The following is a 22,830-nucleotide window of genomic DNA, read 5'->3' on the forward strand; positions in this document are numbered from 1 at the left end:
CCAACTCTACAGTGGTATACAATGGCTCAAATGAAAAGTATATACTATCCCATTGTTCCAGTAAGAAATTCAGAATTAGAGTAGGCTGCATTCAAGTTCCAACTCTCTGATACTATAATGAAGCAGGCTCAGAAGCCAAGGATGGATGGATAAAGAGTAGCAGAGTGAACTACAATCCAGACTGACCTCTGGCCCCTCACACTGGCCATGGCCCATTATACATGAGTGACTGCTCCAAGGAAGACAAGGGGAGCCAGGAGTTCAGCTCATACAGGACCTAAGGTTATATTCGTCTTCCTCTTCTTTTAATTGTAAATTCATTCAGAAAGTAAAGTGGCATGCAGAAACTAATGCAGTTATATTTGCCCATATACAGAACTAGAACATCCAACAAAACTAAAGGACCAAAGGGAAAATTTCAGGGATATCTTACCATATCTCAAACCCAATGCTTCAGTAAGTAGTAGCTTAGACGTACAAACAAATGCAATGTTCCATTGGGGCACAATTCTACTTTCTTATGTTTGAGCCTTTAGGCCATGCCATTTTCGCAGTCAACAACACCCTACGTCTCCTCTGGAAATCCGCATCTCTAATTAAAACAAACAAACAAAAAACCACCTTCCGAACTCCCCAGGGGAACCTGATCACCCAAACAAATTCAATTGTTTCACCCTCTGCCCTCCCACAGCCCTTTGCTTGCACGCATTTCATTATTTTTGCATTCTCTTTCATTGCCATGACTTTTCTATTGCTATTTTCTAATGAGTAGGCTCATTGAGGTTGGGGCTCTATCTCACTAAGCACCAGGTACCCTCACAGCACCCAGTACAGTACTTCGTATACTGTGGCTCTTGAATGTTTTTAGGGTGCTTACCTGGGGGCCCTCCTAAGATGAAATCTTTGGCATGAGGTTATCCTTCCATTTGCAATTTGAATTGACTTTCAGTACAAGGAAGATTACATTCAATAAACTGAAGGGTGTTAAAATAGATATGAGATTCTAAGTCAATCCCTACTCTCACATGTGATTGACATAATAAAAACTTTCCAAAGTGACAACTTTGAGTTTTTTCCTTTCTACTGGGGAGCTCTTTGGGTTGCAAAACAGCAATTCTTTTTTTTTTTCACATCTTTATTGGAGTATAATTGCTTTACAATGGTGTGTTAGTTTCTGCTTTATAACAAAGTGAATCAGTTATACATATACATATGTTCCCACTCTCCTCCGTCTTGCATCTCCCTCCCTCCCACCCTCCCTATCCCACCCCTCCAGGCGGTCACAAAGCACCAAGCTGATCTCCCTGTGCTATGCAGCTGCTTCCCACTAGCTACCTATTTTATGCAAAACAGCAATTCTTGAAATAATATGGAGCTATACTCTAAGGAGAGTTGGTAGGAACCATACACACAAGGATGCACCTCAGTGGCATATGGAAATCTGATTCTGGAAGCACATCTGTAATCACTATTAAACAGAGCCACATGACTACTGTATGTCCTAGAGTCTCGCATGATGTCATACATTAATGCAAAGATTAGAGGCCTCAAAGAGCTACAGTCTATGTATCACTCTGCCGAACATTTCTTTTAATTTAGTTGGGCTGAACACATATAGAAATGCACAATTCAGTCAAGGATCAGGTTTAACCATAAACATTAAGGTTAAAGTTAAAGGGATTATTACTGACTAGACAGGATATTGTATAAATATGGCTTGGGATTGATAACAAGCTCTAACTATAAAATACTCATTTGGAAAGGAAGACAAGGCTATACAATGAGAGGAAGACAAAGATTCTGCTAATACATAAATGATAAAACAGGCCATTATTTAATCAAACCCACACAGGGCACTTTAACATGATGGACACTGAGAGCCTCATTTTATGCTATCCATACTAGAGGCAAAATTAAAGGATGTCATTCTAGCACTTTCAGAAATAAACACCTTTGGATAGAATCTAAGGCAGAGGCCCCTTATAGCAAATATCAAACTATCATGGATAATGCTATAATGAATCTTCAACACACTTATTAAAATGCATTGAATTAAAACAAAATTGATTTGCTCACTATCTTCCTTCTCGATGTGGAACTCCAATTAAAATCAATAGGTTTGAAACTTGTAAGCACAGCACTAAATTATTAACACCATGAGTTCTTTTAGAAAATTAACACTGAAAAAGTGGAATTTTACATAGACTTACCTTTTCATTCTTCATGAGAAAGTGGTTGCAGTATAATTTCCTTCCAACATTTCCCTCTTTAATCAAATCTATACTTTGAACGAATTTAATCAAATAGTATTTGCAAGGAGTTACCCAATGGAATCTTAGGACTAAGGAAATTTATCTCTTGGGTCCTGCTGGCTTTAACATTCATTGATCCCAAGAAAATGATACCGATGGCATGATGTGTCAATAGCAAAAATTTTAATCTTGGCCAGCCCTAAGAATGGAGCAGAGAGATTATAGAATGCTCTGAAAGAATGTTCCCTAATTTCTCAACAATCCATTTCCCACTTTTCATTTCCCCAAGGTGAAAAATATCATCACAATGTGTGTTTATGTGTGTGTATGGGTGCACGGCTAAAAGAATAATGTTTATTATTTTTTATGACCTATCTACTTCTTTAAAAGAATCGGAGCAGTGCATTAATAAATAGGAATGCACTCAGAAACGAAGTAAAGTGGGATGTGTATGTGTAACTGTTGTACCTGAAAACCTAAGCTAAGAAGAACTACTACAAGGGAGCATAAAGTAGTTCTGTGCCCCGCACCATGATACACTCAACATATATGAGAAATTAGCTCACATCAACAAATTTGTTACATTAACAAAACAGGGTCTGGATTTCAACATCCTCACTGATAAGGATTTTATCATCAGTATTCCCTTTCCTTTGCACAGGGAGTACCAGTTCATTTGAAAAAAAAAAGTCCTAAATATTGCCATATTTCCAGTTTCCCATAGAATTTCAGCTTAGAGAACTCTTCTTCTTTTTATTATAAATTAATCTCTGCCTAGAGTTCATCAGCTTTTCCTGAACTAAAGTTTCTCAAACCCATCTCCATCCTACCCTACACCCCACTGTCAATAACATTTGTGAATGTTCTAATCCCTATCCCTAAAGGTACAGATTCATCAGTTTTTAATCCCCATTGATCTGTGCTGACATTGCTGAAATCTATTCATGTCACCAAAGCACAATAGTAGAAAAATAAATTTTCAAATAAAGGGGAAAATGCTACTGAAATTATGAGATACCTACTAATATGAGTTGAATTTTTTAATTTTTAAGAAATACCATTATAAACATAAGGCTGTTTACATATTCTCCATAAAACCATGGCTAAGGTAATATATTTTAGTAGTTGGAATAGATGGTCCTGTTCACTTTGCAATCAACTTAACGAAACTGTAATTCTCCAATAAGGATAATCAACATCCAGTACCAAATTTGAATACATGTACAAAATCTGATTTTGTCCTCCAAAAAATATGCTATACAATCTGTTTAGAAACTTTAAAGGACCATAGGATTTTAGAACTGGAAGTGTTCTTTATAAAATACTTGGCGGTTTTGATTTTATAATGAGTGATTTCTAGCTGGGGATGGGGTGGGGGGGCAATGACAAACAAGTAACCTCAGGATACAGACAAATGGCAAAGTTCCTTAATTAGTTTTCGAACTGCCATAGCGAAAATAATCTTGATGAGCAATTCAAAGTAATTAGAATGCTTTGAACAGTATGCTACCCAAAAAGATCTGTGATCTACAACTTGAGCTGACTGGTACCCTATCATTTTACAGCCCTAACCAGAGATAAAGTACCATTCACCAAACAAATCTTTATGGCCCTCCGCAAAAGGACCCACAGAAGATTTTGAAAAACACAACCTTAGAAGTCCATTTGTCTTTTCTTGTCTTGCCTAATTTCATTCCCTTCCTTTCTTTCCCTTCTTCCCACCCAGTCTTAAAGCCAGCTCAGCCATCCAGTGATGCCTTTCCTGACAATCTCAGAAGCCTCACTTGACTCATCCATCCTAGGAATTTCTGATCAGGTTAGTACGGAGCCACTGAAAGCTTTTAGCAGATGAGTGAAAAAATAAAGTCTGTGTTTCAGGTAATTTCATTATTTCTGCACATTGCCTTGGAAAGTTGTCAGCACAACTTTCCAAGTGTATTTAGTGACAGAGGCCAGAATGGCATGATAAAAGAAGGGATGATGTCTGACATTTCCCAAGAAAAAAGCACTGCTAGAACTTCATGATTAACTAAATATGGAGATAAAGGAAATCAGCAGCAAATTACAAATAATGCCTGCTGGTCTTTTTCTCCCTTGACAATTTTGTGATTGACCAATATATGTTTTATGGCTGATGGCACCTCTCCTACTAAATCAAGTAGTTAAGTGGCATTTGATAGAGCCTAATTACTTCATATGCTATGATCAGATAATTTTAATGCAGTTTTGATTAAGTACTATTCTCCTTACTGCTGACAAGGTACCTGAGATGTTAATTGTAGGGTGAAGACACTTATTCAGTACAAGGAAGAAACAAATGTGATTATATCTGATGCCTAATTCTCTCTATTCACTTTCCTTCTCTAATAGATATAGCTCCTTAATTTAAAATAGTGATAAAAGCAATCAATGCCCTCCCTCACAGTCCTATAAAATTCAGTCACTTTCATTTTTTTGCTATAGAAACTAAGAAAAATATTAAAATATATTTGTATATACATACACACAATTTATCGTTCATTTTCTGTTACCAACAGAACTTTCTATATCACTCAACCGTTAAAATTTTTATCTAGAAAACAAATAAAAATGTATTTCCCTATTAACTATGATCTGGAGTCTTTCCTTGAATTAAGCATTACAATAATGGGACCAATATACAAGTCAGTTACCTCAAAAAGAGAAACTTTCCTATTATCTTACTGTATACCTAATCCCAGAGGAAATACTATATAATGCTTCCTTTTTTTAGATCAGCAATTCTCAATGAGGTTCCATGCCCTAAGACAGGGGCTTGGCAAACTTTTTCTGTAAAGGGCCACGTAGTCAATGTCTTAAAGGCTTTGTGGGCCAGGTAACAGTCTCTGGTCTCTGTCATATATTCTTTTTTAACAACTCTTTAAAATGTAAAAAAAAATTTTTTTTTTAGCTTTCAGGCTACACACAGACTGCAGGCAGGATTTGGCCCTTGGCTATAGTTTGCCAACTGATGCTCTAAGGAATCTACTGTGTGTAATAAATAAACTCCTCTCTAGTGCATCTAGAATGGTTTTAGTTGTGTCCTTCTTGGGAGAATTGAGAAAACATTAACTCATACCATTGTCTCTGTTTTGTGGTGCAGAATGACAATTGCAATTGAGAAAGGCTGCATTAGATTAACAAAGCTCCAAAAACACTACTGGAAGAAGGTGATCATTATTATTTTTAAAAAATACAGGCATTCAAAAATATTTACAAGGGAGAGGGGAAAATGCAAAATTTCAAGGAAACTTCCTTTTGTACAAAACATAAGCCAAACATTACAGCCTTACTACCTTTTAGTAGAAAATTAATTACACATAGTAGAAAAGTAATTACACATTAATTGCCTCAGGAGAAAATTAATTACATCCAATTCAAAATTTGCTTGGAATGAATACATGATCTCTTATCTTTTATAAATAATAGCCTAGGTCCAGACTCCTGAGCAGAATCCCCAAAGCTCACAGTTTTACATTTGAGGAGATGTGTGCAGGCATTATTTCACAGTATAAAGGAAGAGAATACACTACATTCTTCATTCTAGTAATTAGGAGAAGACAATTTAGTGTCCTACTAGGAAAAAAGAATTAAATTCTCAAACTTTGGAATCACTCGGCCATATTAAATAAGAATATTCTTTTACAATATATGGATCATCTTTTGAGTTAAAGGGGTTTTTAAAAAATCATCTAAAACTGTGCTTTATCTTTCAATCAGGATCATACTTACACTATGACTGCACGACACACTGCCATTAAAGAATAACACACAAGAGTAATCAAATTAAATTGCTTTGGGTTATACAGATTGACTCTCCCCAAAAACCCAGTCACGTGGATGGACAATGGGAGAAAGCTGTCTCTATCCTGGAAAGTGGGGAGGGGGCTGCAATCCCTGGGCAAAATACAATGTTGTTGTTGGTTTTTTCCAAGTATGAAGACATTTATACCTTTTAAACTATTGGAAAGTTAAAAGCCAACAATAGAATAATATAGTATTTGGTATCCATAAGTCTTCTTAGAAAAAAATAATTGGACTACAAACTTCTCTAGAATTCTTCTCCCAGCCAAGACATAAATCAAGTGGTGCTAAAAAGTGTGATTAAGCAAACTTATTTAAAAGTAAATCTGAGATGCTACACAGCCTTGAAATGCTCCAAAAAACTGTTTTAATCATTCCCTGAGGGAGAATTTTAAGGCCAGAACCTACTGGAAAAGTAACAATCATATTAATTCCAGTCATTTGGAAGAAAGATTTCTTCTCTTTAGCCTCCCCTTCCCCATCCCCAAATAACAGTCCAAATTAGTCAGATATAATCCAGTGATAATCTGGCACTTTTCCTTGTTAATGAAAAGTATTCATTTTGCCTACAGAGGGAAAAAAAGGCCACCCAAAATGACTCCAAGTGTCTAGAAACAATTTATTGGTGCAGTACACACGCCACCAAAATTGCACATCGTAAACAGAAAAGCAGCTGAAATCACCATCCCTATGATGTCAGCTCTTCCCCCTGATCTTTCACAAGCTTTCTCCCAACCACAAAAGACTCTTTACATTTTCTTGCCATAACAAGTCGATTACGTAAATGTAACTTTTATCACAGAAGTCATAAGCAACAAGAAAGAAATGAATTACTATTACCTCCCCAATTTCCTTTTCTGTTAGCTTTTTCTCCTCTCTGCAGAAAGTAGAGAAATTTCCCATTCTAAAAAATATAGAGAGAATTCTCAATCTTTAAAGCAAAAGACTACTTTTTCCCTTCCTAGGAAATACTGTCTTTCTCTTCTTCCAGTGTCCAACACCTTTTCCCTCACCTACATTTTCTGTCTGCTCATGAGCAGCAGAAATCCTCTGGTATTATGAAATTCTACCTTCCCAAAGCACGGTTTACACTGCAGCCTCCAAAACGATGCCTGAACCTCAGCACATAGAAGAGCCATAGCAACAGCGGTGATAGTTTTTTTTCACTTGCTATTACCAGAAATCACAGTCCGAAAAGACGACGATGGAGGTGTCACCTATGCTAAAACCTGATTCACTATTTAACTAGTTAAATCCCACGTTTTCATTTTATGTACCCTTTGGGAAGCCTGTGACAGAGTAAAAAAAAGATCTTTCAGTGACAGTCACCATTTTTCATGAAGAGATAAATAGTTAAAAAAAAAAAGCAGCTCTCCTGTATGAGATTTTGTTTGCCACTAAAACAGAATCCAATGCCGTAACCCCCTCCATTCCCTATCACCTTAGAATCTAGTGTAAAGTACCGATAACAATTTTAGCTTCAAAATAAGAGCTTAGACAATGATCACAAGTTTCTGTTAACCAGAAGTCATTTGTATACTACTCACATGCCTCTGATTTTACTAATAGGTAAACAGATTTATATCTATCAAAAGCAGTTCCTTTGATGCAATGATCCTCTGTAAGACTATTCTATGGGAGAAATTAAGCAGAGAATTGAGAATCTTAATATAATCCTACGTAATGTTCAATCCAATTCTAATTCACTAAAACAGCTTAACACTGGTACTGAATTTCATTAAAAGTTGTTTTCCATGACCTGTTTCCTGTATGGAATAGGCTGCTGTGAGTCCAATTTCTTTAAGGATAGTAATAGTTTAAATATTAAAGACAGAAAAAGGAACTAGTAGTGATAAAACTGCAACGTGTAAAATCCTGATAACACTGTTATGTATTTAGTCATAGGTACATATATGCATATGTATTTACCTTTTATAAATACATATTTAGAGATTTTTATAAATCTTTTTAAAGGTGGTAAAGAACTCTATATATTTACTATATAATAAAAATATTTAGCAAATCCATGGATACCATAATTTTTACTGAGTACATAATTTTTACATCAGTTTTACTGAATTCCTTTTATATGCAGACCTTCTTAAATGACATTACCAAATCATCATTTTCTGCTTCATCCTATCTTTCACCCATTTTTATTTTGACAATGCACTTTTCTACTTTTTAAAATAGTTATGTCTAAATTTGGTACAGCTGACTAAAAACTACTGGCCAATGTTGAGCCTCATTTTCTTGAATAGATCAACAGTGTTTTCAAACACAAAATATACTTCATGTACAATATACATTTCATGTGCATATACACAGAGCCCCCATCAATTTTCCCCAATGAAAACTTAATTTACCGTCCAAAATAATGAAAAATGGGTCACAAAAGTAATTAAGTATCCTGGAAAAGAGATAGCTACCCCAAAAGAGGTGAAAGGTATAAGGTAAACGTATCAGAATTTTACACCCAAACAAATTGTATTGCCTAAAGGGGGAGAAAGTCCCCTAGGTACTCAAGGAACTTATTTTAATGGTAATTAAACATCACCTAAAATGTGTTTAGAGGTACATTTCTACACATGTTTTTGAACATCCTCACTGGTGGCACATCTTCGATTCTGAAGGATAGTTTCGGTTTTGTTAGCTGTGTGTTCATTTTAGAAATTGAAAAGTGACTTAGGTCCAAGGCTGGTGAATGAAGTGGGGAATCAAGTTTGCTCACATTGTTTGGTGTTGGCAAACTCATTAAGTAGGCCCATTTGCTTCTCTTATTTTCAGTTCTAATCCTTTGTTTAAACTGAGCTCTGAGCTTTCCTACATGGCACCTGTTGGCAAATGGTAATATATTAATCTGACAGGTATAGAGAATATTTTAGAGAGCAGAAGCTGGAGTCAGAAAGGCCATTTAGGAAGTGGTTTGATATTTCCTTAATGATTCAGAAGTAACTTCCTCTCCCCTCCAAGAATTTCCATATGTAAACACAAGGTGGCTTTGGAATATGATAACTTTGAATGGGTATTTTTGACATAATAGCAGCTCAGAGTTATTACATCCGGGTTTTGTTGGTGGGGGGGAATACAGAGTGAGGGAAAGGGATTCTGTACAACAAAATTGATGAGATGTATCAAAATTGGAAAAAAGTCTTTAAAATGTCTATCTTTGGGGTAAATGGTGCCACTTACTGGCATTTAGGAAATTGGCATTTTATTTCACTTTAGTCAAACTGCATTTTCACAAGTATAAGCATAAATAGATTTCATGTTCTTAATAAAAGTGTTTGCATTTGAAGAGCATTTACTGAGCTGTCAAACCTACCTGGATCAAGGAGCACAGAAGTGGTGGGTGACGGCGAGATTTTGGAAGCTACAAAACTTAATACAAAATTGAGTTCAGCTTCTTGGAAGGATGATTGAAAATCATGTTATTTTGATTTCTCACAATTTCATCTACTATGTCTCTCCATGTAGGACCTCCCATCTCCATCTTCACTCCTGAACAAACCTGTTACTAATTGCTTCTGCTTGGTTGTGTGGCCAGTGCTTCAAATTCAAGTTTTAAAAATAAACCCATTTTCTCCCAAACTCAACAATATCTTTGAGTCTTTACTCTCCCATCATGTTTTTGCCCTTCCCATATCCAATTAGTCACCAAGGTCTGTCAAGTCTTCCTTACATGGTGCTCAGAGTGGTCCCCAGACCAACGGAGCAGCTGGGAACTCATTAGAAATGCAAATTCACGGACACTGCAGACCTACTTGAATCAGAAACTCTGGAGGCAACCTAAATGTCCATCGACAGATGAATGGATAAAGAAGATGTGGCACATATATACAATGGAATATTACTCAGCCATAAAAAGAAACAAAACTGAGTTATTTGTAGTAAGATGGATGGACCTAGAGTCTGTCATACAGAGTGAAGTAAGTCAGAAAGAGAAAAACAAATACCATATGCCAACACATATACATGAAATCTAAAAGAAAAAAAAAGGTTCTGATGAACCTAGAGGCAGGACAGGAATAAAGATGCAGACGTAGAGAATGGACTTGAGGACATGGGGAGGGGGAAGGGTTAGATGGGACGAAGTGAGAGAGTGGCATGGACATACATACACTACCAAATGTAGAATAGACAGTTAGTGGGAAGCAGCTGCACAGCACAGGGAGATCTGCTCGGTGCTTTGTGACCACCTAGGGGGGTGGGATAGGGAAGGTGGGAGGGAGACGCAAGAGGGAGGAGATATGGGGATATATGTATACATGTAGCTGATTCACTTTGTTATACAGCAGAAACTGACACAACATTGTGAAGCAATTATACTACAATAAAGATGTTTAAAGAAAAAAAGGAAAAGAAAAAAAGAAACTCTGGAGATGAGGCCTGGCAATCTGTGTTTTAACAAACCCTCCAGGTGGTTCTGATACATGCTCAAGCTTGACCATCACTGCCCTAGATCACACCCTTAACAGCTAAAGCCTGGGCTATTACAACATCCACTTATTATATCTAGCCTTTCCCTCTCCAACCCAGCCTGTTAGGTTGGAAGCCTAATGTAATCTTCCAAAAACAGACAACGAGACATTGCTTTCATCAGTTCACTTTCTTGATTAAAAAACAACAACAAAAACAACAACAACAACAACTTGCTGTAGACTGAGTTAAAAATAACTGTCTCAGTCTGGCATTCAAGGCCTTTCATAATTTGGTCCTAACGTAGTTCATGGCAACAAGCACCTACCTCACACCTCTGTTATGGAAGGAACCTTGTGTGTGTCCCTTTATGCCTTTTCTCCTGCCTGTCTCCCACTCTCCTTTAAGGGTCTGTTCAGGGATGCCCTGCCTAGAAGCAAGGTAGTGCAGTGACAAAAGCACAAGTGCCTAGCATAAAGGCATTCTATAAATGATAATTCCCTTCCTTAGTCTGATGTTCCTTGGAATGCTACTATGTCAGTTTCTATCACATTTGGGATTCATTACTATTGCTCTGCATTGTTAGATGCCTAAATGTGTAGATGTCTAATCTCTTCAGTTTCAGTATAAACTTCTTGAGGTCAGGGACTCCTTTATACTTTTTGTATCTCAAAGATAGGTATCAAGCACTATGTCCTACACAATGTGGGTCTTCCAAACTTTGCTGCTAATAATTTTCTAGCTTAAATCACACCTAGTTGTTTCATGAAGACTAAGCGTGTAAAGACATTAAACCTGGATCACCAGCGTCCAACTTGGGAAAGTCTAATATATTACCATTAACTGACAGGCACATAGGAAGGCTCAGAGCAAAGTTCAAACAAAGGATTTGAAATAAAACTAGAGAAGCAAACAGGACCCTAATTAATGAGCTTGCTAACTGTTCTTCCCATGGGGTCGGTAGCACTTAAAAAGCATACGTTTGAAATATGCTCCTTTCCCTGAGGCTGCTAGACACACTGACTGTAGTCTCCTTAACCACAAGAGGTCAAAGTTCTATTTTCTATCCCTATACTTAGTAGCATGTGTGCATGCTTTGCTGATTGGTTTCTTTTATGCTTCTACTTAAAGTTAAGGCAGGCAGCAGGAAATTGAGACCAGAGAGGCCAGAAACTTTCCCAGCTCTAGGGGGCAACAATAATGATGAACCTAGCTCTGGGAAGAAATTATGACTTCATGGTTTCTACTGGCTCAGCTGCCCCAAATTTTCTTGCATTAATAACAACTTATGCCCCACTTGATTATCTATGTTGCCCATCCCTTCCCCATCACCCACTGCTATGTTATTTATACTATACTGCAGCAAGCAGTTAAATCCTAGCTTAATATAACATACTGTAAAGTGATATGTCCCAAAGCCAATGGCTTAATGGAAAGCCGGGGGAGGGGGATAAAAAGGCACTAACAGAGCAACTCAAAAATGCATTTTCAAAGAAAAATCTGGATGCGTCTAAATGTCCTTGAAGTCTTTACTCCACCTGCCAAAAATTCACTCCTAGGATTGTGTTACTAGGCACTATTGAAATCTGGTAGAGTAATTCACTAGTGTGCTTAGAAATTCCCTAACATATCTAGTATGGTATGGATTTCAAATCCAGTAAAAACTTCATTAAGTTGATACTGGGAAGCTATTTCTATAATTCAAAGCAACTGTTATTCTTCAGCTAGACACTCTATTGTTCTGTAATAAACAAATTGAAAAATTCAATGATAGTTGATTTGAGCCCTACTTTTTTCAGTCCTTTACATTTTAAATTGATAGGGTTTTACAGATTTCTTTTCCTCACTTTTTTATAAAACAGGTGAAAGGGGAAGAGGGGAAAAAATACCACTACGAACACACGATCTCTGTTACAAGGATCTTAAAGAAAGGTTGAGAAGTTTTTTTCTGTAAACATTTTTCATGAGAAAAAGATAAAAACACAATGCCTTGTATTTCCTCAGCAGCACATTCTTGAAGGTACTTGATCAAAAAGGAGGAGAGTGGACATTTTAAAAAAGATAATTAGAATATTTTTAACTCTTACACCTAAGCTGTCTATAGTTTTGTTTACTCTAGTCCCCAGGAAGTATGAACCACAATTTTGTTCATATTTTGCTAGAATATCCAAAGCTGTCGTACCAATGGCTAATCCAATATTTTAGGACACGAATCATTCTAATCCATGATCGTATGATAAACGAAGGAAAAGAAAGGCCAGCGGGCTGCTGTCAGAAGTATGCTGGAACAAGTCCAGAAAAGGCTGAGGGAGAGTATAGCTCTATCCCCAGTAAGGTAAATGCTAGTGAGAGGTAATGGGGAGAGACAAGCAGGAATAGAGGAGAAGGATGGGATCTGCTCTGCACTAGGTTTCCTGGTTTCTCTGAATGTGCATTTCAGAAGATCTGCTTGAAATATATGGGATTTGGGGGAGGGACAACAAAGAGGATGATGGGTAGAGTTGGCCAGCAATATGCTCTTCTGTTTTTAAATATAAATTTGAAGTAATTTTCCTATTGGAGAACTCTTCCTATTTCATAGGATTGTTGAGAGGAATTAGTTAATATCTTATTTAAATGTTTGCTTTCTGTGGTCCCTACCATATAACACCTTGGTCTAAAGTGGCAGATGACCAAATGAGAAATGTACATAAGATGGAGTGAAAATTTTAGCTGTTCATATTTTATTGATTTTTGTTCTTTCAAAAATGAGTTACCTCATGGCATTCCTCCAGAGACATTGTTTTATATGTACCTGTGGTAGAAATTCTTTGGGTCTTAACTACAAGAAATGAAAAGGAGTTTGTTGCATCACACCTAATAATAGTGTTAGTTTTTGTTCTCCTAACTCTGCTTTCTAGCAACAAATGAGTAAAACCACGACTCTTTCAAAAGATACAATTCATTCAAAAATTATCACCAAGCAGTTTGAAATTCTACTATTATATTTCTTTTTAAAAGGCATTACTTCCTGTAACATGTGAACATCCATGGGAGAGGTCACATAGTGAGCCATTAATCAAAAACACCTTAATATCAGTGAAATGTATCAGATTCTTTCTAATGTGACGGCTGGGACAGAGAAGTAAAGAAGTTTCTTTTATTTATTTGTTTGTATATTTGGGGGATGGGGGAACAAAGGGAAGGAACAAGAGGTTATTTCTCCCAAAGCCATAAATTTGTCTGAAATCAGCCCTAGTTACTAGGAAAGCAATGAGGGCTCCTTTTTCTCTCAAAGGTCTTGCAAGATGAGAATGAGAGCTTCAGTGTGTGGACAGCTGATTAGTTACAAGTATATTTTGTTAGACCTATTACATGTAATACATTAAAATCATTTTACTAAGTATAAAATCTCTACATTGTACACACATAAATTAGCCTTCATGAGCTAGAAGAATTCAAGCATTACACAATATATTTACAGAAACAATGGAAAAAAGTCAGAAAAGTCTAGTCTATATGTACTGCACTCACTCGCCTACACTTTTACATATAATTCATACCTAACGGTATAAATAAAAGTAAGATACATGGTCCCTGCGTTCAAGAAATTTACAACCTAGTTTGGGAGACAAGTATAACATATATAATTAGGGAAAATCTAAGGCAGTATATAAATCAAGGACTGGACTGTCTGCTACTGACAAGGGATATAACAGGTGCTTGGAAATGGGAGTGATTTCCGTAGCCTGGAACACTCAGAGAAAGTTCATAGGGAAAGCAAGATGGAGACCTTGAAAATCAGGTAGGATTTGGCCAGTCAGTGATTGCTGAATTGCAACTGGCATGGTAGAACAAAAGGGATTTCTTGTTGGGGAGTAGAAATAACTAAGTACAGATCTGTAGAGAGGAGCCAGATAACAGAAAGTCTGGAAAGCTGAGCAGGAGACTTTGGGTCTGGTGGTGGTGGTATGTGTGTGGGTGTTTTGCGGGGGTGGGGAGACTGGATTTCAATAGAAAAACATGGGTTGTCAAGCAGGAGTGAGAGGGGATAATGACAGTGTTTTCATGTGATTAGCCTAGCATTGTTCTGTAGGATGAACTGCCCACATACATCATAACACCTTTGATGAAGGAGTTCAAAATATACTCCACAGATGATAGCTAATTCATCCTAATAGCACCTCACTGAGGCAAAGGAAATGCAGCTTTTATTATTCCCCATTTTGTAGATGATTTGCTCAAGGTCACTGAATAAATGAAAGGCAGAATAAAAAAACAGTATCACAATGTTCAATGGTTCCTAGGTACCAGCTAAATTATATTCTCTCATTTTCTATAACTCAAGCAAGGGAGGTACACGATGGACATTTGTCCTCATGTGCCATTTTTAGACCCTCATTAGTGTTCAAGGCACATGTCCTACCATGCCCAATTCCTGTTTACTCTCCGTTCAGCCCCCAGCCTGCTTACCCCATACCCTGCAACTACCTCCAACTCTCCCAGCTCACAGTTGTCTTTGATTATTCTGTTTCAGCTGGTCTTCTGCCACTATCATTAGCATATTCAACATCTCTGAATATGCTTCCCACCAACGAGGACAATGGTTTGGCTTTATCTATTAGTGCAAGCATTGCTCTCTACCTCTTTCCACCTCAAATTGCAAAGCTGATCATTCCTTTCAGAAGGTGGAAGGAAGGTAAGAAGCCTACATACTAGATTCTGACACCAAACTGAATTCTTTCTCCAATTTAGGTTTCATGATGAGAGTTAAATTAAGAAGTCCCCCCACCCCAGTTAACTCCTTCCCAATCCTGACACATTTTCTCATCCCTCCATGCTTTTTTTTTTTTTGCGGTACGCGGGCCTCTCACTGTTGTGGCCTCTCCCGTTGCTCTGGATGCGCAGGCTCAGCGGCCATGGCTCACGAGCCCAGCCGCTCCGCGGCATGTGGGATCTTCCCGGACCGGGGCACGAACCCATGTCCCCTGCATCAGCAGGCAGGCTCTCAACCACTGCGCCACCAGGGAAGCCCCCCGCCGCCATGCATCTTAAGTCACCCTTCCTTTTCTTACAAGCCAACCCTCCACCTATGCTTCCTGCCTCACAAGTGCCCTCACTTCCACATGCTCTCTGGCATTATGACCTTTCCCTCCTTGGTGGCTCCCACCCTTCAGTTTCAAGTAAAGAAACTGGCATATAGTAAATGCTCAGTAAATGTCTGATGAATGACCAGAGCTCCAGATCTATATCTTCAAGTATTTGCTGGACATTTTTAAAAACAGCTTTACTGAGGCATGTTGAGATACAAAAAAATTGTACATATTTAATGTATACGATTTGATGGGTTTGGACATATGTATACACCTTTGAAACCATCACCACAATCAAGATAATAGACATACAGCTCTACATTTTTATTTTGTCATTCCACTGTTACCTCGAACTTCACAAGCCTAGAACAGAAATCATTAATGTTCTGCTGGATCTGGCTCTTCTCCCTGACTTTCCGATTTCTTTTGGATGTACCATCATTGTCCCAGTTGCCCATATTCAACATCACAAAGGCTTCGATTCTTCCTCCTGTAACTAGCTAATTACAAGTCTGGTAATTATATTTTCTACCTCATAGTACTAGGCATAGGGAAGGCAATCAGTCAATGCAAGGTCCATTACATCTGTACAGATATGAATACCTTGTTGAAGTAGTCTCAGTAGATCAAACTGCCTCAAGTCTCTCAATCCTCCAGCTCATCCATTCAACCAATCTTAAGATTTCTCTTCCTATATACAACTTTGTTCATTGAACCTCCCTTACTTAGAAATGTTTAGTGGCTAGTCTGAAGGCCAAAACCCTTCCCTAGCATTCAAGAACCACCATAATCTGGACGCAGTCAAGTTTTCCAATCTTACCCCCTATTATTTTATCCCACGCTCAAAGATCGTGTGCGTGCACACACTTGCTCAGGGTATTTCCCTGCTTGGAGATGCCCTCCCCAATATGGATCCTAAAAATCCTTTGGGGGCAAGCCTTCAACTCTTCCAGTCAGCAACTTCTATTATAGAGTAAGTATCACAGATTTCACATTATTTGATATTTCATGTGCTAGATTTATCTCCCCAACAACATTTTAAGATCTTTAAGGGCAGACATCATGTAGTATACTTCTGTATCCTTCCCAGAACCCAGTAACTAGGTTCACCAATGCAAGGCAATGTTTTCCAACTCTTAGATAAAAGTCTCCAATAAAGTGTTCATTAATCCTTAAACTTCATTTCCATCTCACATCTCAAATAACTACCATTTACAAACTGTACCACCCTGATCATATTTAAAGATACATGAAGACTAATGTTTAAATTCTTTAGCAGGAAGTTTAAAAAATTCTTTCACAAAAGGCATAACACAAAGCATAACATAATAATACTTAGTACTCTAATTCAACATTTAACCTTATTCTCCCACCCACATTTTATGAAAGATTTAACACCCAATTTAGAACACTTGTCTTCATAAATACTAATGCAGGTTCTAAGGGGAAATATCTTAAACTTAAGTATGATTTACAACTGAGAACTTCAAAGAAAAAACATGTTTTAAATCATTAAAGAGTAAATATTTGAGTGGAAAGAAACAGGTTTATTGACTTATTTTTTTAAGTTGTGCTTTAAATATTTTTCAAGAGTTTAGCTCCTGGTATGGAAAATTAGTTATATACTAGAGAAGTAAGCACAAATTAAGTACCAAAAAAATTCATACCCTCCACATTTGGTGTAATATGGCAAAAAGTTCATTACCACAATATTAAGAAATATTAACAATATGAGTCTGAATAACTAATTCACAAGGAAGGGTTTGAACTGGACCAAATCCTGGGTTTTCTTTCATCACTCCAAGTTTCTTTTCTATTTTAAACTAGTGGCAACAGAAATTTCTTTGTTTGAAAGTCAGGAATGCTGGAAGTCTTAAGTGATAGAACAGGTAGCTCGACTTCACGTCTCTCCTCAGGGGGGAGAAAAACACTGTGGATAAAGTAAATTTGTTTTTATTTCTGGAAAAATCATTTTTTTCCATCAATCTTCATAATTCCCTAAAATAAACTGTTAAAAAGTAATAGGCCGGTCGACCACTTCACCCAGATTTGTGGAAATACTATACATGAATTTCAAGAACACATGGCTAACTCACGTTTTCTTACTACTCTATAGGTCTAAAAGTTGCCCCTCTTTCACAAAACTCAAGGAGAATTCTACAAGCTCATGATATATTTCTGCATCTCATCTGCAATATTTTTAAACAAAAGAATAGTCAAAGTAGTCTAGGCTCAAGAGTCGCACTGCATGCCATCAAATTTATTTTTAGGATACTCCACAATTTTAAAAGTGGAAAACTTTTGTGTTGCACCAAATGCGTAAGAACCACATATACAAAGAAAATGGAAATAAGAAGTTAAGAATTTACCATTTCATTCAGACAGAGAAAATGACAAATAAATATTCCTCTCCTCTTTTCTAATATTGAGATGATTGCCCTCCCCAAATCAGGGTAGACAAAGTAATCACAACTTTGGGCAGACATAAAGTGAAAAGCAGAATTTATCATTCAAAATATGTGATTCACATTCTAAACCACCTTAATTAAGATTTTAAAATTCAAGAGATAGGGAACTCAGATAATGAAACAAAGCAGGGAGCCATAATAAATACTGAACAGCAAGCAGTTCCTACACCATATAAATCAAATAAAGACAAATCAAATAAGGACCAGAAACCATATAAATCAAATAAAGTCAAGACAAATGAAATAAAGACCAGAAACCATTTTCTCCTTAGCACACAGAGTTCCCCAGAATCACAAACTTGATGAATGGGAGGCACTCAATCTGCTGACGCACGCACGCAGGCAGCGCGTGCACACAATGGAGAGAGAAGTACCGAGACCCTCAGAGACAAACTACACATCCGTAACGTTCTACTCTTCACAGAATGGAAAGGAGAGCACGGTGGGAAAAATTTCGCACTTTCTTCCACATCAGACAGAGCAAAACTGTAGTTAGTAATGCAAATTACTAATTCTCTTCATATAATCAAAGGCAGAACTGAATGAATGGGGTGAGGGGCAGTGGCTGGGGGAAAGAGGGAGGGAAGGAGGGGGGTGGCGTGAGAAGAAGGAAGTTTGAGGCATTTTGTAAAGCTTGAATGGATCAACCTATAAAAAGGCCCTAATATTTCTCATTTCCCTTTTTCTTCCTTTCTTTTTTATTAACTACACAGCGACTTCCTGGGACTCAACCCAGACTTGCCCTATATTTAGCTAAAAGGCCTGGTGCTTAGGAGACACAGGCGTCCTAGGTTAGATATATGTCCGACACAAACGGTCCTTTTGGGGGAAAGTATTTTAAAAATCCCTTTTTTTGTGTGACCATGCATCAAATATAACCAACTGCTTTTTTAAAAAAATGAATTCCATTAATTAATTAGTAAACTGAGGCCCCAATCCATAGCACTTTGATTTCTACTAGAAACATAAGCTGTTTACTACTCTAAACATTTTTTCTGAACGTAGAAAATGTTTGCTTTCACATTTTTAGAAGGTAATGAGGCTTAAGTGTTTCTAGTCTCTGACCTATTCATAAATAGGTTGTTTAGGCTGTCTAGCAAAGGAAAAAAAATAAAATGTGAACGCTTAAAAGTCAGTAAACTTGGATAACATTTAGTAGATAGCTTGAAATGCACCGATTTAAAAACATAACAGCATAAAAAGTGTGTGGCCATAGCTTATTTCTTCTTCAATAAAATGAAAATATAATGGGAGAGAGCTGGGAAGATGTCGAGTAAAAAGTTGGGTCCCAGGCAAGTAGTCCCTTGTTCAGGACAAAAAGCTTCCTTTAACCGCATTGCAACAGACCTCCTGTGGGAAAGGCAGGGGGCGGGGCGGGGGAGTCATCACCTCCGCTACTCTAACTTAGGACCCTGCATTTCTCACGCCACCCTATGGGCTGGACCAGGTTGGGGGAGCGAGATACAACTTGGCCCTGAAGCAGCAGCACCAAAAGGGGAAAAGAAGTCACCTCGCTCTTTGCTCTACGCATACAGGAAGAGCCCAATTCAAAGCCGCCACCACCGACACCCCGTTGCCTTGCTCCGCCCCAACTTGTGTCGTGTGTGTGTGTGTGTGTGTGTGTGTGAGGGGGGAGCACCACTTGCGTTTTACCCCACGAATTCCTAGACACCTCCATCTCTCCCAAGTTAAGTGCTCCCACCTCCAACCCCCAACCGCACCACGGTCAGCCGGCGCAGGTGTCTCGCTCCGGGCTATTTTGTGCACCCCCCCCCTCGCCCCCCAGCATCCCCACCTTGCCGCGCCCCCAGTCCCTCCGCGCCCGGTCGGCGCAGTGCACCACCTAGCTTACACGCCGGGAAACACTGAGAACGCTCTTCCCGGGTCACCTGGCCGGAGCGCCCGGCCCGGCTTCGGGGAAGCCCTGGGCCGCCTCTCGTCGCCCGTGCCCAGCGCGGAGCGCGCCCCCGGCTCCCGGGCAGTCACGTGGACGGCGGGGGAGGCCCGGGCGTCCTCACCTGCATCCCGGGCACTTGGACAGCCACCGGTGAGTGGGCCATGAAGGCGAAAGCAGCTCCGCGCGGCTTCGGCGGCGGTGGCGCCTTGGGCTCCGACTGGCTCCTCCTCCGGGGGTAGGTCGGCGGCCCTCCCAGGCTTTTCGACCGGGGCCTGGAAGGACACATACGAGTGGGGTTACGGGGCGGGTGGCGCGCGCGGCCCGGGGACGGGAGGTGGGCGGTCCGCGGCGCGGCTCCCCGAGACTCAGTCTACCTTTCTGGCGCCGGCCCGCCGCTGTGGCAGCCGCCTCAGCTGCTGCTCCCCCTACTGAACGCTGGGCACCGTGTGTGGCGGTGGCCGGGACCTGGGCTCGAGTGATGCCGCTCGTCTGCTCCTCGCCGCTTTAGGAAGAGGAGGTGGAGGCGCCCCAGCCACCCGCCTGCTCGCCGGGCCGGGGAGGCGGTTGGGGGCGGTTCCGCCGCTGGCCCTGCCTCCGCCCTGCAGCCGGGCGGTGTCAGGAGAGCTAAGGCTCCGCGCAGGGAAGGGGCTCGGCTGGGGTGGTTGGAGCCCGAGAGGAGGGAGGCTTTCCCGGCCCACGGAGAGGAGAACCCGCGGACAGGGGGGCCTGGAACACGGCTCGGCCTGGAGAGAGAAGGGAAGAGTTCGGGTGACCCTCGGGGTCCGAGGGCGTCCCGGACGCGGCCACGTTGCAGGCAGGCGTGCAAGGGCTCGGGCACACGCGGCCTCGCAGAAGTCTTGAGTTGAAACTTGGCGGGTGTTGGAAGTCCTTCTTGACTCCCCGATCTGGTCGAGGGCGGGGACGCAGAGAGCCGCCGAGTCGGTGGACCCCTGCTCTTTCCCCAGCTTCGGGCCGGGCCACTGGGCGGGTCCGTGGCCACTCTCCTCTTTCCGGATTCCCCGCCCCCAGACAGGCTTCAGGTGACTTAGAACTGAGGCTACCCCTATCTATCTCTTGGGCTGTCAGTTGGGGGGTTTGGTGAGGGCGACCAGACTGGGGCTTCTCTTCATCACAAGTTCTGCACATGTAAGAGAGAGGGAAGTTGGAAAACAGATGGTACATCGGCAGAAAAATTAATGAGGAAATAGAGGCATGGGAAATGAGATTGGGTCATTAGATGGGCGTATTACTGAACTCAGCATACATAGCAGTGGTTTTAGCAACTCCCTGCCTCCACCCCATTTGAAGTTTCACTCCAGCAGGGAGACAGGCTCTTTTGAGAATAACCTAACAATAACAACCGCTATAGTAATAATAGCAATTATGGTCATCTCATTATGAAGGAACCTTTGAGAACCCACAAGGGGTTGTAATATGTAATACAAGTGCCAGTTTAAAATGAGGATGGAGTTCCCTAACTTGCAGGTTGTTGTAGGTCTGTACCCAACACAGTGTTGGGACTCCGGCAGACAATAAATGTTTCTCTTGTTCCTTTAGAATCTGTCTCAAAAGATAGCAAATTATTGTTATCAATATAGTTATTGTTAATGGGTGCCATTTTCTTTGTGCCAGGGACCACTAACTGCTATATATATGTTACCTTATTAAATCTTTACAAGGATCCCCTGAGGTCACATTGCTTTTCTTCCATTTTGCAGAAATGCAGAAAAAGGCTCAGTGAGGTTAAATAATTTGAGCCAAATATCACATAATTAAGAAGTGGTAGGGCTGGGAATTCAAACCCAAGTCCTTCTAACTTTTAAGGTCTGCTGTCTTAGCAACTGTCAAGTAGTATACAAAATAGTATTGTTAACTATAAGTCACCATGCCATACATTACATCCCCAGAGTTTAGTAATCTTCTAACTGGAAGTTTGAACCCTTTGACCACCTTCACCTACTTCCCCCATCACCCTCCCCTGGCAACCACCAATCTACTCTCTGTTTCTATAAGTTTGGTATTTATTTAGATTCCTCATATAAGTGAGATTATACAGTATTCGTCTTTCTCTGTCTGCCTTATTTCACTTAGCATAATGCCCTCAAGGTCCAACCATGTTGTCACAAATGGCAGGATTTCCTTTTTTATTGCCGAATAACATTCCATTTCATGTATATACACCACATTTTCTTTATCCATTCAGATGGCAAAGGATATCATCCTCAAGTCCAGGCCCTCACCACTTCTAAACTGACGATAGGCCACAATCCAGTCTCTATTTCCCACCAGCCCAGTTCACACTTAATGCCAGCTTGACCAGAAACCTGCAGTGCCATCTAAACTTTAATGTCCATAGAAATTCCCTGGGATATTTTTAAACTGCAGATTTTGACTTAGCAAGTTTGGAGTGGCCCAAGATTCTGCATTGCTCTCAATTTCCCAGGTGGTGCATATAGTGCTGATTCTTAGACCACACTTTGAGTAGCAAGGGTCTGAATCAAGCTCCATCATTTAAGGCTCATCTCAAGTCCCACCCCCACTGACTTGCTCATTGATCGAAGCCCTCCTTCAAGCTCCTCCTATTGCATGTTGGTGGAAGCAGCACTCACATTGTAGTTCTTTCTTCTTTTTTTTTTTTTGCGGTACGCGGGCCTCTCACTGTTGCGGCCTCTCCCGTTGCAGAGCACAGGCTCCGGACGCGCAGGCCCAGCGGCCATGGCCCACGGGCCCAGCCGCTCCGCAGCATGTGGGATCTTCCCGGACCGGGGCACGAACCCACGTCCCCCGCATTGGCAGGCGGACTCTCAACCACTGCGCCACCAGGGAAGCCCAGTTCTTTCTTCTTATTTCATGCATTTCATTTGCTTCTCTTATGTAAGAATTATTCAGATAGAATGTCA

The 22,830-nt window shown here is 40.0% G+C and overlaps 1 protein-coding gene across 2 annotated transcripts in view; it reads right to left on the reverse strand.

Annotated features, from left to right (window-relative positions):
- The window catches only part of STK26 (serine/threonine kinase 26), a 65,177-nt gene extending 44,230 nt beyond the window's left edge, over positions 1-20,947 (reverse strand). The window contains exons 1-2 of one of the 2 annotated variants that reach the window (XM_030760605.2): positions 20,305-20,947; positions 20,052-20,202 (exon numbers count right to left, since the gene is read on the reverse strand). In XM_030760605.2, the coding sequence (XP_030616465.1) occupies positions 20,052-20,093 (42 nt within the window). In that variant the 5' untranslated portion in view covers positions 20,094-20,202; positions 20,305-20,947. The remainder of the gene's footprint in view (positions 1-20,051; positions 20,203-20,304) is intronic. The other variant, XM_022563911.3, reaches the window with a different exon arrangement.
- Positions 20,948-22,830: the final 1,883 nt, after the last annotated feature.

Source organism: Delphinapterus leucas, chromosome X (assembly GCF_059928025.1).
Source record: "Delphinapterus leucas isolate spDelLeu-1000000601 "Yukka" chromosome X, BTC_Dleu_Yukka2, whole genome shotgun sequence".
Taxonomy (NCBI): domain Eukaryota; kingdom Metazoa; phylum Chordata; class Mammalia; order Artiodactyla; family Monodontidae; genus Delphinapterus; species Delphinapterus leucas.